We start from the raw sequence: 15,535 nt of genomic DNA on the forward strand, positions 1-15,535 counted from the left end.
TTTGGTGGTACTACTTAAATGGAAACTTACCAATGAAAATACATACAGCTGTATTTTTTTCTGTCAATCTTTCTTTGGCAAATAAAAATTTAGAACATAATGCATATCTTCATTTTTACCTTAAATTCAATACATATATTTTCTACTAAAATACCTTTAATTTTTTTTTGGCTACCATTATGTACTAAAGTTTGAGTATATTGTAAAGGTTATTCTTGAAGTTTAGTAATTTAGATAAAACTTTGTAGTTTCTGGTTTGGAATGCAAGAAACTTGGAGACCACTCCCTTGTATTCCTCTAGTAAGGAAAAACTAGATTTTTTTTTAAATCTTTTTTTATTTTTTTATTTTTTTTAATTTTATTTCATTTTATTTTTATTTTTTTATTTACATTGCAAATGATTTCCCCTTTTCTGGGTCCCCACTCCCCGCAAGTCCCATAAGCCCTCTTCCGTCCCCCTATTCTTCCATCCACCCCTTCCCACTTCCCTGTTCTGGAATTCCCCTATACTCTTGCACTGAGTCTTTCCAGAACCAGGGGCCACTCCTCCATTCTTTTTGGACATCATTTAATTTGTGGATTATGTCCTGGGTATTCAAAGTTTCTAGGCTAATATCCACTTATCAGTGAGTGCATACCAGGATTGATCTTTTGAGACTGGGTTACCTCACTTAGTATGATGTTCTCCAGCTCCATCCATTTGTCTAAGAATTTCATGAATTCATTGTTTCTAATGGCTGAATAGTACTCCATTGTGTAAATATACCACATTTTTTGTATCCATTCCTCTGTTGAAGGACACCTAGGTTCTTTCTGGCTCCTGGCTACTACAAATAGGGCTGCTATGAACATAGTTGAGCATGTATCCTTATTGCATGCTGAAGAATCCTCTGGATATATGCCCAGTAGTGGTATAACAGGGTCCTCAGGAAGTGACATGCCCAGTTTTCTGAGGAACCACCAGACTGATTTCCAAAGTGGTTGCACCATCTTGCAATCCCACCAGCAGTGGAGGAGTGTTCCTCTTTCTCCACATGCTCGCCAACACCTGCTGTCTCCTGAATTTTTGGCCTTAGCCATTCTGACTGGTGTGAGGTGAAATCTCAGGGTTGTTTTGATTTGCATTTCCCTAATGATTAATGATGTTGAACATTTCTTAAGGTGTTTCTCAGTTCTCCAAAGTTCTTCATGTGAAAATTCTTTGTTTAGCTCCCTACCCCACTTTTTTTTGTTGTTATTTTTTTTATTCGATATAATTTATTTACATTTCAAATGATTTCCCCTTTTCTAGCCCCCCCACTCCCCGAAAGTCCCGTAAGCCCCCTTCTCTTCCCCTGTCCTCCCTCCCATCCCTTCCCACTTCCCCGTTCTGGTTTTGCCCTATACTGCTACACTGAGTCTTTCCAGAACCAGGGGCCACTCCTCCTTTCTTCTTGTACCTCATTTGATGTGTGGATTATGTTTTGGGTATTCCAGTTTTCCAGGCTAATATCCACTTATTAGTGAGTGCATACCATGATTCACCTTTTGAGTCTGGGTTACCTCACTTAGTATGATGTTCTCTAGCTCCATCCATTTGCCTAAGAATTTCATGAATTCATTGTTTCTAATGGCTGAATAGTACTCCATTGTGTAGATATACCACATTTTTTGCATCCACTCTTCTGTTGAGGGATACCTGGGTTCTTTCCAGCATCTGGCAATTATAAATAGGGCTGCTATGAACATAGTAGAGCATGTATCCTTATTACATGGTGGGGAATCCTCTGGGTATATGCCCAGGAGTGGTATAGCAGGATCTTCTGGAGTGAGGTGCCCAGTTTTCGGAGGAACCGCCAGACTGCTTTCCAGAGTGGTTGTACCAATTTGCAACCCCACCAGCAGTGGAGGAGTGTTCCTCTTTCTCCGCACCCTCTCCAACACCTGCTGTCTCCTGAATTTTTAATCTTAGCCATTCTGACTGGTGTAAGATGAAATCTTAGGGTTGTTTTGATTTGCATTTCCCTAATGACTAATGAAGTTGAACATTTTTTAAGATGCTTCTCCGCCATCTGAAGTTCTTCAGGTGAGAATTCTTTGTTTAACTCTGTACCCCATTTTTTAATAGGGTTGTTCGGTTTTCTGGAGTCTAACTTCTTGAGTTCTTTATATATATTGGATATTAGCCCTCTATCTGATGTAGGATTGGTGAAGATCTTTTCCCAATTTGTTGGTTGCCGATCTGTCCTCTTGATGGTGTCCTTTGCCTTACAGAAACTCTGTAACCTTATGAGGTCCCATTTGTCAATTCTTGCTCTTAGAGCATACGCTATTGGTGTTCTGTTCAGAAACTTTCTCCCTGTACCGATGTCCTCAAGGGTCTTCCCCAGTTCTTTTCTATTAGCTTCAGAGTGTCTGGCTTTATGTGGAGGTCCTTGATCCATTTGGATTTGAGCTTAGTACAAGGAGACAAGGATGGATCAATTCGCATTCTTCTGCATGCTGACCTCCAGTTGAACCAGCACCATTTGTTGAAAAGGCTATCTTTTTTCCATTGGATGTTTTCAGCCTCTTTGTCGAGGATCAAGTGGCCATAGGTGTGTGGGTTCATTTCTGGATCTTCAATCCTGTTCCATTGATCCTCCTGCCTGTCACTGTACCAATACCATGCAGTTTTTAACACTATTGCTCTGTAGTATTGCTTGAGGTCAGGGATACTGATTCCCCCAGATTTTCTTTTGTTGCTGAGAATAGTTTTAGCTATCCTGGGTTTTTTGTTGTTCCAGATGAATTTGATAATTGCTCTTTCTAACTCTGTGAAGAATTGAGTTGGGATTTTGATGGGTATTGCATTGAATCTGTATAGTGCTTTAGGCAAAATGGCCATTTTAACTATATTGATTCTACCGATCCATGAGCATGGGAGGTTTTCCCATTTTTTGAGGTCTTCTTCCATTTCCTTCTTCAGAGTCTTGAAGTTCTTGTCATACAGATCTTTCGCATCATACCCCACTTTTTAATGGGGTTATTTGGTTCTCCGTGTTCTACTTTCTTGAGTTCTTTGTATATATTAGATATTAGCCCTCTGTCAGATTTAGGGTTGGTGAAGATCCTTTCCCAGTCTGTTGGTTGACGTTTTGTCCTTTTGACGGTGTCCTTTGCCTTACAGAAACTTTGTAGTTTTATGAGGTCCCATTTGTCAATTCTTGATCTTAGAGCATAAGCTATTGGTGTTCTATTCAGGAACTTTCCTCCTGTGCCCATGTCCTCCAGGGTCTTCCCCAGTTTCTTTTCCATTAGGTTCAGTGTGTCAGGTTTTATGTGGAGGTCCTTGATCCATTTGGAGTTGAGCTTGGTACAAGGAGATAAGAATGGATCGATGCACATTCTTCTGCATGCTGACCTCCAATTGAACCAGCACCATTTGTTGAAAAGACTATCTTTTTTCCACTGGATGCTTTCAGCTCCTTTGTCGAAGACCAAGTGACCATAGGTGTGTTGGTTCATTTCTGGATCTTCAATCCTATTCCATTGATCCGCTTGCCTGATATTGTACCAATACCATGCAGTTTGGTTTTTTTTTTTATTTTTTTATTTTTTTATCACTATTGCTCTGTAGTAGAGTTTAAAGTCTGGGATATTGAATCCCCCTGAAGTTCTTTTACTGTTGAGAATAGTTTTAGCTATCCTGGGTTTTTTGTTATTCCAGATGAATTTGAGAATTGCTCTTTCTAGCTCTATGAAGAACTGGGTTGGGATTTTTATGGGGATAGCATTGAATCTGTAGATTGCCTTTGTCAAGATGGCCATTTTAACTATATTAATCCTGCCAATCCACGAGCATGGAAGGTTTTTCCATTTTCTGAGATCTTCTTCGATTTCCTCCTTCAGAGATCTGAAGTTCTTGTCTTTCACTTGTTTGGTTAGAGTCACCCCAAGATACTTTATGCTGTTTGTAGCTATTGTGAAGGGGGTCATTTCCCTAATTTCTTTCTCAGTCTGCTTATCCTTTGAATATATAAAGGCTACTGATTTGCTTGCATTGATTTTGTAGCCAGCCACTTTGCTGAAGTTGTTTATCAGCTGTAGGAGTTCTCTAGTAGAGTTTTTAGGGTCACTTAAGTATACGATCATATCATCTGCAAATAGTGATAGTTTGACTTCTTCCTTTCCAATTTGTATCCCTTTGACTTCCTTCTGTTGTCTAATTGCTCTAGCTAGGACTTCAAGAACTATATTGAAAAGATATGGAGAGAGGGGGCAGCCTTGTCTAGTCCCTGATTTTAGTGGGATTGCTTCAAGTTTCTCTCCATTTAGTTTGATGTTGGCTACCAGTTTGCTGTATATTGCTTTTACTATGTTTAGATATGGGCCTTGAATTCCTGTCCTTTCCAAGACTTTAGCATGAAAGGATGCTGAATTTTGTCAAATGCTTTTTCAGCATCTAATGAAATGATCATGTGGTCTTTTTCTTTTAGTTTGTTTATGTAGTGGATAACATTTATGGATTTCCTTATATTGAACCATCCCTGCATCCCTGGGATGAAGCCCACTTGATCATGGTAGATGATCGTTTTTATGTGTTCTTAGATTCTTTTGGCAAGAATTTTATTTAGTATTTTTGCATCGATATTCATAAGGGAAATTGGCCTGAAATTCTCTTTCTTAGTTGGATCTTTATGAGGTTTTGGTATCAGTGTAATAGTGGCTTCGAAGAAGGAGTTGGGTAGTGTTCCTTCTGTTTCTATTTGATGGAAAAGTTTGAAGAGTATTGGTGTTAAGTCTTCTTTGAAGGTCTGATAGAATTCTGCACTGAAACCATCTGGTCCTGTGCTTTTTTTAGTTGGAAGCCTATCTATGACCCCTTGTATTTCTTTAGGGGTTATGGGTCTGTTTAGATGGTCTATTTGATCCTGGTTTAATTTTGGTAATTGGTATCTGTCTAAGAAAATGTCCATTTCCTCCAGATTCTCCAGTTGTGTTGAGTACAGGTTTTTGTAGTAGGATCTGATGATTTTTTTGAATTTCCTCGGTTTCTGTTGTAATATCTCCGTTTTCATTTCTAATTTTGTTAATTTGGATACTTTCTCTGTGCTCTTCGGTTAGTCTGGCTAAGGGTTTATCTTGTTGATTTTTTCAAAGAACCAGCTTTTGGTCTTGTTGATTCTTTGTATGGTTCTCTTGGTTTCTACTTGATTGATTTCAGCCCTGAGTTTGATGATTTCCTGTCTTCTCCTCCTCCTGGGTGAATTAGCTTCTTCTTGTTCCAGAGTTTTCAGTTGTTCCATTCATCTTCTAGTGTAAGCTCTCTCGAATTTCTTTTTGGAGGCACTCAAAGCTATGACTTTTCCTCTTAGCACTGCTTTCATTGTGTCCCATAGATTTGTGTATGTTGTGCCTTCATTTTCATTAAATTCTAAGAAATCTTTGATTTCTTTCTTTATTTCTTCCTTGACCAAGGTATAATTGAGTAGAGTATTGTTCAGTTTCCATGTGTATGTGGGCTTTCTGTTGTTTTTACTGTTACTAAAGACCACTTTTACTCCATAGTGATCTGATAGGAGGCATGGGATTATTTCAATCTTATATTTGTTGAGGTCTGTCTTGTGACCAACTATATGATCTATTTTGGAGAAGGTATCATGAGGTGCTGAGAAAAAGGTTTATTCTTTTGCTTTGGGATAAAAAGTTCTATATATATCTGTTAACTCCAATTGGTTCAAAGCTTCAATTAGTTTCATTGTCTCCCTGTTTAGTTTCTGTTTTCCTGATTGGTCCATTGGTGAAAGTGGAGTGTTGAAGTCACCCACAATTATTGTGTTAGGTGCAATGTGTACTTTGAGCTTTAGTAAAGTTTCTTTTATGAATGAGGGCGCCCTTGTATTTGGGGCATAGATGTTCAGGATTGAGAGTTCTTCTTGTTGGATTTTTCCTTTGAGCAGCAAGTAGTGACCTTCGATGTCTCTTTTGATGACATTAGGTTGAAAGTCAATTTTATCTGAAATTAGAATGGCAACTCCGGCTTGTTTCCTGGGACCATTTGCTTGTAGAATTGTCTTCTAGCCTTTTACTCTAAGGAAGTTTTTGTCTTTGACATTGAGGTGTGTTTCCTGTATGCAGCAAAATGTAGGGTCCTGTTTATGTAACCAGTCTGTTAGTCTACTTTTTATTGGGGAATTGAGTCCATTGATGTTAAGAAATATCAAGGGTAGTGGTTATTGCTTCCTAACATTTTTGATTTTAATTTTATATATGTGTGGTTATCTTCTTTGGGTTTGATGAAAGAAGCTTAATATCCTGCTCTTTCCAGGGTATAGTTTCCCTCGTTGTAATGTTGTTTCCCCCCTATTATCTTTTGTAGGGCTGGGTTTGTAGAAAGATATTGTGTAAATTTGGTTTTGTCATGGAATATCTTGGTTTCTCCATCTATAGTAATTGAGAGTTTCGCTGGGTATAGTAGTCTCGGCTGGCATTTGTGTTCTCTTAGAGTCTGCATGAGCTCCGCCCAGGATCTTCTAGCTTTCATGGTCTCTGGTGAGAAATCTGGTGTAATTCTGATAGGTCTTCCTTTATATGTTACTTGCCCCTTTTCTCTTACTGCCCTAAGTATTCTTTCTTTGTTTAGTACATTTGGGGTTTTGATTATTATGTGACGGGAGGTATTTCTGTTCTGGTCCAGTCTGTTTGGAGTTCTGTAGGCTTCTTGTATATTCATGGGAATCTCTCTCTTTAGGTTAGGGAAGTTTTCTTCCATAATTTTGTTGAAGATATTTGCTGGCCCTTTAAGTTGTAAAACTTCACTCTCATCAATAACTATAATCCTTAGATTTGGCTTTCTCATTGTGTTCTGGATTTCCTGGATATTTTGGGTTACAAGCTTTTTGCATTTTGCATTTTCTTTAACTGTTGAGTCCATGGTTTCTATGGTATCTTCGGCATCTGAGATTCTTTCATTTATCTCTTGTATTCTGTTCTTGATATTTGCGTCTATGATCCCTGATTTCCTCCCAAGGTTTTCTATCTCCAAAGTTGTCTCCCTTTGTGTTTTCTTTGTTGTTTCTACTTCTGTTTTTAGATCCTGGAAATTTTTGCTCAGTTCTGTCATTTGCTTGTTTGTTTTTTCCTCTAATTCTTTAAGAGATTTTTGTGTTTCCTCTTTCATGACTTCTGCCTGTTGATCAAGGTTCTCCTGTATTTCTTTAAGTGATTTTTGCTTTTCCTCCTTATTGGCTTTTGTATTCTCCTGAATTTCTTTCAATGATTTTTGTGTTTCCCTTGTAAGGGCTTCTAATTTTTGATCCATTTTCTCCTGAATTTCTTTAAGTATGTCCTTCATGTGTTCCTGTACTAGCATCATGACCAGTGATTTTAAATCCAAATCTTGTTTTTCTGCTGTGTTGGGGTATCCAGGACTTGCTAATGTTGTAGAATTGGGTTCAGATGCTGCCATAATGCTTGGTTTCTGTTAGTAATGTTCCTATGTTTTCCTTTAGCTGTCTGGTTCTCCCAGGAGTGAGATGGTCTTATTGTCACTGGCTGGTGCTTCAACCTACTGTGGATCTTTAAGATTATCTCTGCAACACTGGATGACTGGGTTTTTTCTGGCATAGATTACTGATATGCTGGCTTCCTCTTTTGTGCCTTTGGAGTCCTTCTCAGTCTTGCCTCAAGCAATGCTATACTTAGGTTGTCAAGGTCAACCAGGTGTTCTCTGTCTGCTCTATTATGGAGGGAAGAAGTTGTGGTGGGGGTCACTCCCTCTGTTGATTCTCACATAGGACCCAGGTCCTGTGATGGACTGGCTTGCAGATGAACTGCCTAGGTGCTCAGTTCCTGAGTCCAGGCAGACCCCTGGCGGTTTGCACCACCAGAAATCTAAAGCTCAGGGTGATACTGTACCTAGTGATCCTTTTTTGTCCCGGCAGGCACAGAGTATGGCCTCGGGGCCTCTCTCCTTCCACAGCTTCCTGGGCAGGATATGGGCCCTGAGCCAGGCGGGCTGGCAGACAAAAGCGGCCTATGTGCTTAGTTCCTGAGTGCAGGCAGACCCCTGGCATTTTGCACCACCAGAAATCTAAAGCTCAGGTGATACAGAACCTAGTGATCCTTTTGTGTCCCTGCAGACAGCAAATATCAAAATCTTTTTTTCTTTTTCTTGTTTTCTTTATCTTTTTTTTTTTGTTGTTGTTGTTTTTGTTTTTTTGTTTTTTTGAGACAGGGTTTCTCTGTGTAGCCCTGGTTGTCCTGGAACTCACTCTGTAGACGAGGCTGGCCTCAAACTCAGAAATACACCTGCCTCTGCCTCCCAAGTGCTGGGATTAAAGGCATATGCTACCACTGCCCGGCAATAAAATCTTTTTTTAGTATGAAAATCCCCAACTTATTTCCTTCAGATATTTATCATAGGGTAGATTGCTGCCCTGCAGTAGAGAGACAAATAGACTCAGTGTTGGGTTAATTAGCATATCATGTGCAACAAATATTACTATCCATGCTTAGGTATGGTGTGGATATGAGGGTTGATAGCTTACCACTACAGTTGTATGTCAAGAGCTCTTGTGAAAATAATACCTGATGTAATAGCAGATAAGTAATGTAAGTAGACAGATGGGATGTTTAGGAAAAGGAGAGGTAAACACCAAAAACAAACCTTGACTTTGGTGGGCTCATCAGTAGATTGATTTCTGCGGACAAAAGAATCCGTGAACTAATAGTCTCCATTGAAACTTAAACTATATAGAAAAGAGTAAAAAATCACCACAGACAATGAAACAGGACATCCAAGAATTGTGAAAAAACTGTAATGTATGCACGATGGGAATTTTAGGAGACAAAGGAACATTGGCTGAGAGTTGTTCTAATTGGTAATAGATGTCAAACCCCAGACCCAGGAAGCCTGGATAACAGTCGCAGGCACACCTGCCCCAAACTACACAAAAGTGCATTCTAACTGCAGAAAAATGAAAGGCAGTGACAGTCTGGAGAGTGACTGAGGGGGCCAGGGAACACCTTGCAGGAAGGGACAGTTCCTTTAGGAGGGAGGACCTTCCTTTAGAAACCATTTAACATTTAACTAGATAAGGAAAAAAAAAAAAGAAAGAAAAAAACCCTACCAATGTGGAATTCCCTGGAGGAGGTGTCACTTACTGCAGGAAGCACTCATTGCAGCGGCTGGAGGATTTCCCGGAGTCCTTGAGGTTCTTCCACTCTGCTTAAATAGAAGGCTTTGCCACACCACAGAGTAGAATTTCAAAAAAAAAGCCAGGATAAAGCAGAGTTGGAATTTACTAAATATACATTTTGATATATTTCCAAATTATGAGCATTAAGAGGAATAGAGGCCCTCAGGAAGACATTAAGGCCCACACCAAGAGCAGGAGTGTGGGCTTCTCAAGGAAGGGTCACATTTTATCGGCCTAGTGGTGACTGTAGGAATTTGGAAAATTTTGGAATTTTGTTTAGCCGCCTTCCAAGGCACTCTCCTCTGTCACTACTGTCTTACTTAGTTTTCTATTACTATTAAGAGACACCATGACCAAAACACTGAATTGGAGCTTGCTTACAGTGTCAGGGGGTTAGTCCATGGCTATCATGGTGGAGACCTTGGCAGCAAGAAGGTAAGCATGGGGCTGGAGCAGTAGCTGAGGGCTCACATCTCCACAAACACCAGGCAGAGCGAACTGACTGGGATGGCATGGCCTTTTGAAACTTTCAGTGACAGTTTGCATCTAACAAGGCTACACCTAGTCCTTCCCAAACAGTTCCACCAAATGGGACCAATATTCAAGTATGTGACCCTGTGGGGCAGTTCTCATTCAAACACCTGTCACCACTTTTGTGATAATTTTGTTTTGTTAATTGGGATTATAAAATGGTGCTGGAGCCTCGGGTGGGTTTACAGTCTGATTTGATAAAAGTAGTGCTGCACACCAGGCCCACTCTCTTTCCCTTCCTTTCTTCCTCCCTCCCTCTCCCCCTCTCTCCCTTTCTCCCTTCCTCTCCCCCCACCCCTGTAGGTCAAGGATATAAAGCTCTTAGCTACAAATGTTTTCTTTTAAAAGACAAAGAGGAACTGAAAGTTTCCATAGAGAAACTGGTTGCTCTGATGTCCTTGCTGAGATGCTGCTGCCTGCGAGCTAAGGTTGGGGTGAGATTCAGGGCTCATTAGGGCAGGAGTAAGAGGAAGTAACCAGTCAGTCGACCTTGGTCTCTTAGACTCCTTAGCCAGAGATCTGTGCCGTCATCACGGAGCCACTGCGTAGTTGGAAACAGAGGGGCGAGCAAACATTCTGCGGTAGTAGAATGAGTATAGAAGTTCGAGCACATCCTGGGATTTCACATGGATCAGGAAGGACTCCAGGAGCACTGGAGAAAAGACAAGTATATTTCTCATACAAAGATTCGGTATTTTCTTAAGGGCAAAGAACATCATAAGTATTATGAAAGCCAAATACTAATCTAGGCCGTATTTACAGGGATAAAGGGTTGATATTCTTGCCAGAGATTTTATTCTTTTGTTATCCATTTATTTATTTGAGATAAAAATCTTACCATATTGCTTAGACTGGCCTAGAATGTAGCCCTAACTTCTCTTAAACTTGTAATCCTTTCTCCTTGCCTCTGGCCCCCCAGCATTGGAATTACTGGAATGTGTCACCAGCCTGGTCTTATCAGAGATCTTAAAAATCAAGCAACAAACTCCATTAAAAAGTCTTGAATATAAAATTCACACACATACATTGCAAGTTGAAGCCATGTTATTATACCTATCATATCACTACATACAAAATAGATTGTTATATGATGCTGCTGATGGGAGGGTATGTTGATAGAATTTTCTCTGGGACAGTTTGGTAACAGAAGAGTTTTATATGTACATGCTATGACCAAGAATTGCCCTTTAATTTTAACACAAGAAAATACTGACAAAAGTAAATTCATTTTGTGTAACAGCTGTCCATTGTTATCCTAGTAATAGGTCAAAATTGAATCATGTGAATTCCTCATGTGGAATAATTATTTTTATCAATATACTGAAAAACTAGCCATGAAAATGATATAGACTTCCTAGAGTGTAATGGTATGGAATGGTATCCATTGTATGAGCATTTTATGTTATAAAATGTGTGTCTAGTTTATCACATTGTTTATAAGACATGTAGTATCATCTGCAAGTAATATCTGCATTGAACAAGACTATAATATATATTTGGTATATGTATTTAAAACCAAAATGTTTTAAAAGGATTGGTTGTCTCAATGGTGCTGTGCTTTTAATTGTGGTCACATTGTGTAGAGTGAACTTCTCGTGAGCAGACCAGAAGCAGTGACATATTCAAATAGGGCAGGCGGGTGGGAAGGTGAAGATGGGTCTATAGACTGTCCTAAGTGTGCCCCTGTAGCCTCTGTCCTAGGTGGCCTCAGGTGGAAGTGGGCCTGCCGGCTTGTGGAACCCAAATGCTGGCAGTGCTGGGGCAGGAGGGAGGGGCAGTGGAGCGCACTCCAGCCTTGGAAGTTGAGCCGGCTGTGCCCCAGGCCGGAAGGGTAAGCAGGCTACACTCCAGGCCGGAAGAGTGAACCAGCTGACTTCTCTGTCATCAGGCTCCTCACACCTAGCCCTCTACCCCTAGGCACCATGAAGTTTCGGGCCAGAATCACCAGCAAGCGTTTTATAGAGCTTTTCATTCAGGTCAGCAGCACCATAGCAAAGTTGGCGAAGGTCTGCGTGCTCCGTGTGTGCCCTGACAGGCTGTGCTTCTGTCCCATGGGGCTGCTGGGTGAGACCCAGCTGTGGGGTGAGGTGAGACTGGGTGTCTTCCACCACTTCTGCATGGAGGGTGTTTCACAGGAGTTCAATGAAATCTACCTAGAGCTGATGACTAAGCATCTGGCCAGGGCTGTGAAGAATGCAGGCAACGCTTCATCCCTGAAGCTCCAGCTTACCAACAAGCTGCACCCCTGCCTTACTGTGGTGGTGGAGCTGGCGTCTTGCCCCGGCCACAGCCGCGCCATGGTCCACGATCTGCCTGTGAGGGTGCTTCCCAGAAGATGGTGGAAAGAATGCGTAGAGCCCCAGGTTTGCCGCCCCGATGTGAGTGTCTATCTGCCAGCCATGAAGACCTTGAGGAACATGGTGGAAAAGATGGCAAACGTGGGCAGTCACGTGTTGGTGGAAGCAAATCTAAAAGGCAACATGAACTTAAGTGCAGAAACTGAGGGAGTGACTATTAAAAGCTATTTTAAAAATCTTGGAAATCCTCCAAATGCCGTTCTGTGTATGTCTCAAGGCAAAGACCCAGAGAACATGGTGCAAGTGCGTGTGGATAATAGGAAGCTTCTACAGTTTTTCGAAGGACAGCAGATAAACCCCTCAGTGGCCATATGTAATATTTTGAGCAATACTCTGCTTCATCTTGTTTTGGTTCATGAAGATATTTCTCTTCAGTATTTTATTCCTGCTTCATGACTTTCAAGCAGCTTTGATTTTCTTTTTAAGAGAAATCTTAATTTAAGATCTTTCCAGAACTGAGACTTTGAGTTACTTCTGTTAAAAGCCTGTAACCCTATGGATTTTGTAGGGTGTTTATTTTGTTGAGTGCTTCCTTTGTAACATGTTAAGAAACAATTGGAGAAATAATTGAAAGTTCATGTGATTGTTTTTGGTTTTGACAGTTAGATTATATTTGACTTAGTTGTTTTGGAAAAAAGGATTGTAATAAAATAATACAACTGAATCCTAAAACAATTATTGTATTATTTTATTATGAAATAATGTTGTGAAGAATGAGAAATTTCTCCTTTTAAAACAAATTATTTTGAGATACTTAATGTCTCTCTGAAAGGTATAGGATGGATTTTGTATGTACATCACATATTCAGAGAGTTAACTGTTTTCTGAAGGTTCTCAGTAGGAGTCTTAACATTACTGGTGAGTAGCCATTTCAGACTTTAAACTCTCAAACAATTTACTTTCTCACTTTTGAGTCAGAAGTGTACAATTATTTGGTTTGGTGAATATTTTTCAAAAAATGTGAGAACTATTTGTAAAAGCTGTTTTGGGAAAGCTTCGGGATCTTCAGGTTGTGTGTGTATATATCTGCTGTAACACAGACATGCTTAGTGCCTTCTATTGATAAGCTCAAACACAAGGGCCAAGACACCTTATAGAAAGGGGGGGGGGGGTTGGCCTTTGGTTTTCAGAAGAGTAAGAATCCATTATGGCAGGGAATCTTGGCAACCAATGACAGCCATGGTACAGGAATAGCAAAGAGCTCAAACCCTAAACTTTGTGTAGGAAGCAGAGCTTTTACTTGGAATGGTATTTGGCTTTTAAAACCCCAAAGCCTGCCCCTTGTGACAACGAACTTCCTCTAGAAAGCTGTACCTCCCAAACCTTACCCAGATAGCATTACCAACTGGAAACTATGTATTCAGATGACTGAGACTGTGGGGGGAATTTCATTCAAATCACTACATACTCATTTGAGCCATGTCTTCCAGCTTTTCCCATTGTACTTCATTTAATTAAATGAGAAATTTCAAGCTGTAATAAAGTAAGTGTGTGTGTGTGTGTGTGTGTATGTGTGTATGTGTGTGTGTGTGTGTGTGTGTGTGTGTGTATGTTTTGCTGCTTTTCAACCTGGGTTCTGGGGATTGAATTGGGTCCTCATGCTTGAGCAGTGAGCATGTCAGGGTTTGCTGCCTGAACATTCACTGCATATCTCTGGGGATAGTCTGTTCAGATGAGAGGCTATGTGGTGATTGTTGCATTGATCAAATTTCTTCTTTCTTTTCTTTTTTCTTTCTTTCTTTCTTTCTTTCTTTCTTTCTTTCTTTCTTTCTTTCTTTCTTTCTTTCTTTTTTTTTTAAGGTTCATTTATTTCTTTATTTCAGACGCCAGAAGAGTGCGTCAGATCTCTTTACAGATGATAGTGAGCCACCAAGTGGTTGCTGGGATTTGAACTCAGGATCTTCGGAAGAGCTGTTGGTACTCTTAGCTGCTGGGCCATCTCTCCAGTCCAAATCTCTTCTTTCTTAACTTTGTGAATACCAGCACATCCCTTTCAAAGTCACCATTCTCAATGATTACCTGCAGTAACATTTCTGTTAGTAAGCTTTTCTCTATAATGTCAGTGATAATTCCTTACTTTCATTAAGATGCCATGCTGCTGTATTTTTGGCGACAGGGAAAGCAGAGCATTTGTACTTAGAAATTTGGTTCTACATTCTATGTGAACTAGACCAGATTCTGAAAGTAGTCCAAAGAAGCCGCATGCTTATCCCGTTTGGGCTCTAATTTCAATAGTGTCGGTAAGATAATTAAGTCACTCAGAGGACTCAATTTTCCATGCCAATTAAAGGAGAGTTTGCCTTTGTCAAGAATTGTTTTGTGGATCTTAATCTATGAGACAAATTATTTATTTAATCTTTCCTTGTCTATTTTCCATGTAATAAGTGTTGTAGTATCTTTGGGACAACACAGTTATTTTCTAAAAGAGTTGTTAAACATCTCCCACACCCATGTATGTCTTTGTCAGTCCTTAAATTTTTATTAATACATTACCAGGCTAAACTCTACATTATAGTTTTTGGGAATATACTTAAGTATTTGAAACACTATTATATCTTCTTTTAGAGGACTAGTAAAAGATAGCTATAGTTATCCCTTTAAAAGAATAATCTATTCTAAAATGCTCTTTTATATAAAACTAACTTATTAATTGTTAGCCTATTGATTATTTTCTATTATTTAAAATCAGTTTATTGGTTGCTTGTTTGTATATTTTGTCAATGTTGGGTATAAATATATTCGTCTCGAGTTTTTGAATTAACATGAACTGAATCTGTTGCCTTGTGTTTTAATTCAAAATTATATTAAAACATTGTTTTTTAACTTTATTTTGAGATAAATTCAAAATTTAAAAATAAAAGCCTTTTAACAATATTAAAAGTAACAATTTCTGCCAAGTCTCTTAGCCAAATCATCAAATATTTACTCTTTGGCCCATTTTCTTTATTCTTTTCATTTACCTATTTATTTTGTCTGATGACATTTGAAAATAAGTGTCCACCAACTGAGGTGGATGTTCAGTCTTTAAAATTTTTTTTTGACTCTGACACTTTCAGAGTGTTATTATAGCTTTATTTACTATTCTACTAATTTGGCTTGGGCAATATATTGATTTTTCTTTGAAGTTCATTTATAGGGAGATGCTTAAAAATACTAAATGACTATCCAGTTTTTAAATCATGTACTTACTAGTTTGGTGTTCCTTGAGTGATTTTTCTTTGTAATTATGTGTGTGTGTGTGTGTGTGTGTCTGTGTGTGTCTCTGTGTGTGTGTGTGTGTCTGTGTGTGTGTCTGTGGGTCTATGCTTGTGTATGAATGTGTATGTGTGTGTGTGTGTGTGTGTGTGTGTGTGTGGTGTGTGTGTATAAAAATTCACTTTATATCTGATCCCTGTTCCCCCTCCCTGATTTCCTCTGTAATTACTACTGGTCATAGGATAGTAAATGACTTTCTACAGTAATTATTCTATGCATCTGTTCATTGAT

At 39.4% G+C, this 15,535-nt stretch overlaps 2 protein-coding genes across 3 annotated transcripts in view; both read left to right on the forward strand.

The window, feature by feature from the left end:
* The window catches only part of Exoc2 (exocyst complex component 2), a 187,112-nt gene that overhangs the window by 21,057 nt on the left and 150,520 nt on the right, over nt 1-15,535 (forward strand). The gene's annotated exons all lie outside the window — the stretch shown is intronic.
* On the forward strand, nt 11,507-12,447 carry Hus1b (HUS1 checkpoint clamp component B). The gene has a single exon (XM_052156222.1). It carries the CDS (start codon nt 11,615-11,617, stop codon nt 12,443-12,445), a length of 831 nt encoding a protein of 276 aa, XP_052012182.1. The 5' UTR covers nt 11,507-11,614; the 3' UTR covers nt 12,446-12,447.

The sequence above is a fragment of the Apodemus sylvaticus genome, chromosome 14, assembly GCF_947179515.1.
Source record: "Apodemus sylvaticus chromosome 14, mApoSyl1.1, whole genome shotgun sequence".
NCBI classification, from domain to species: Eukaryota; Metazoa; Chordata; class Mammalia; order Rodentia; family Muridae; genus Apodemus; species Apodemus sylvaticus.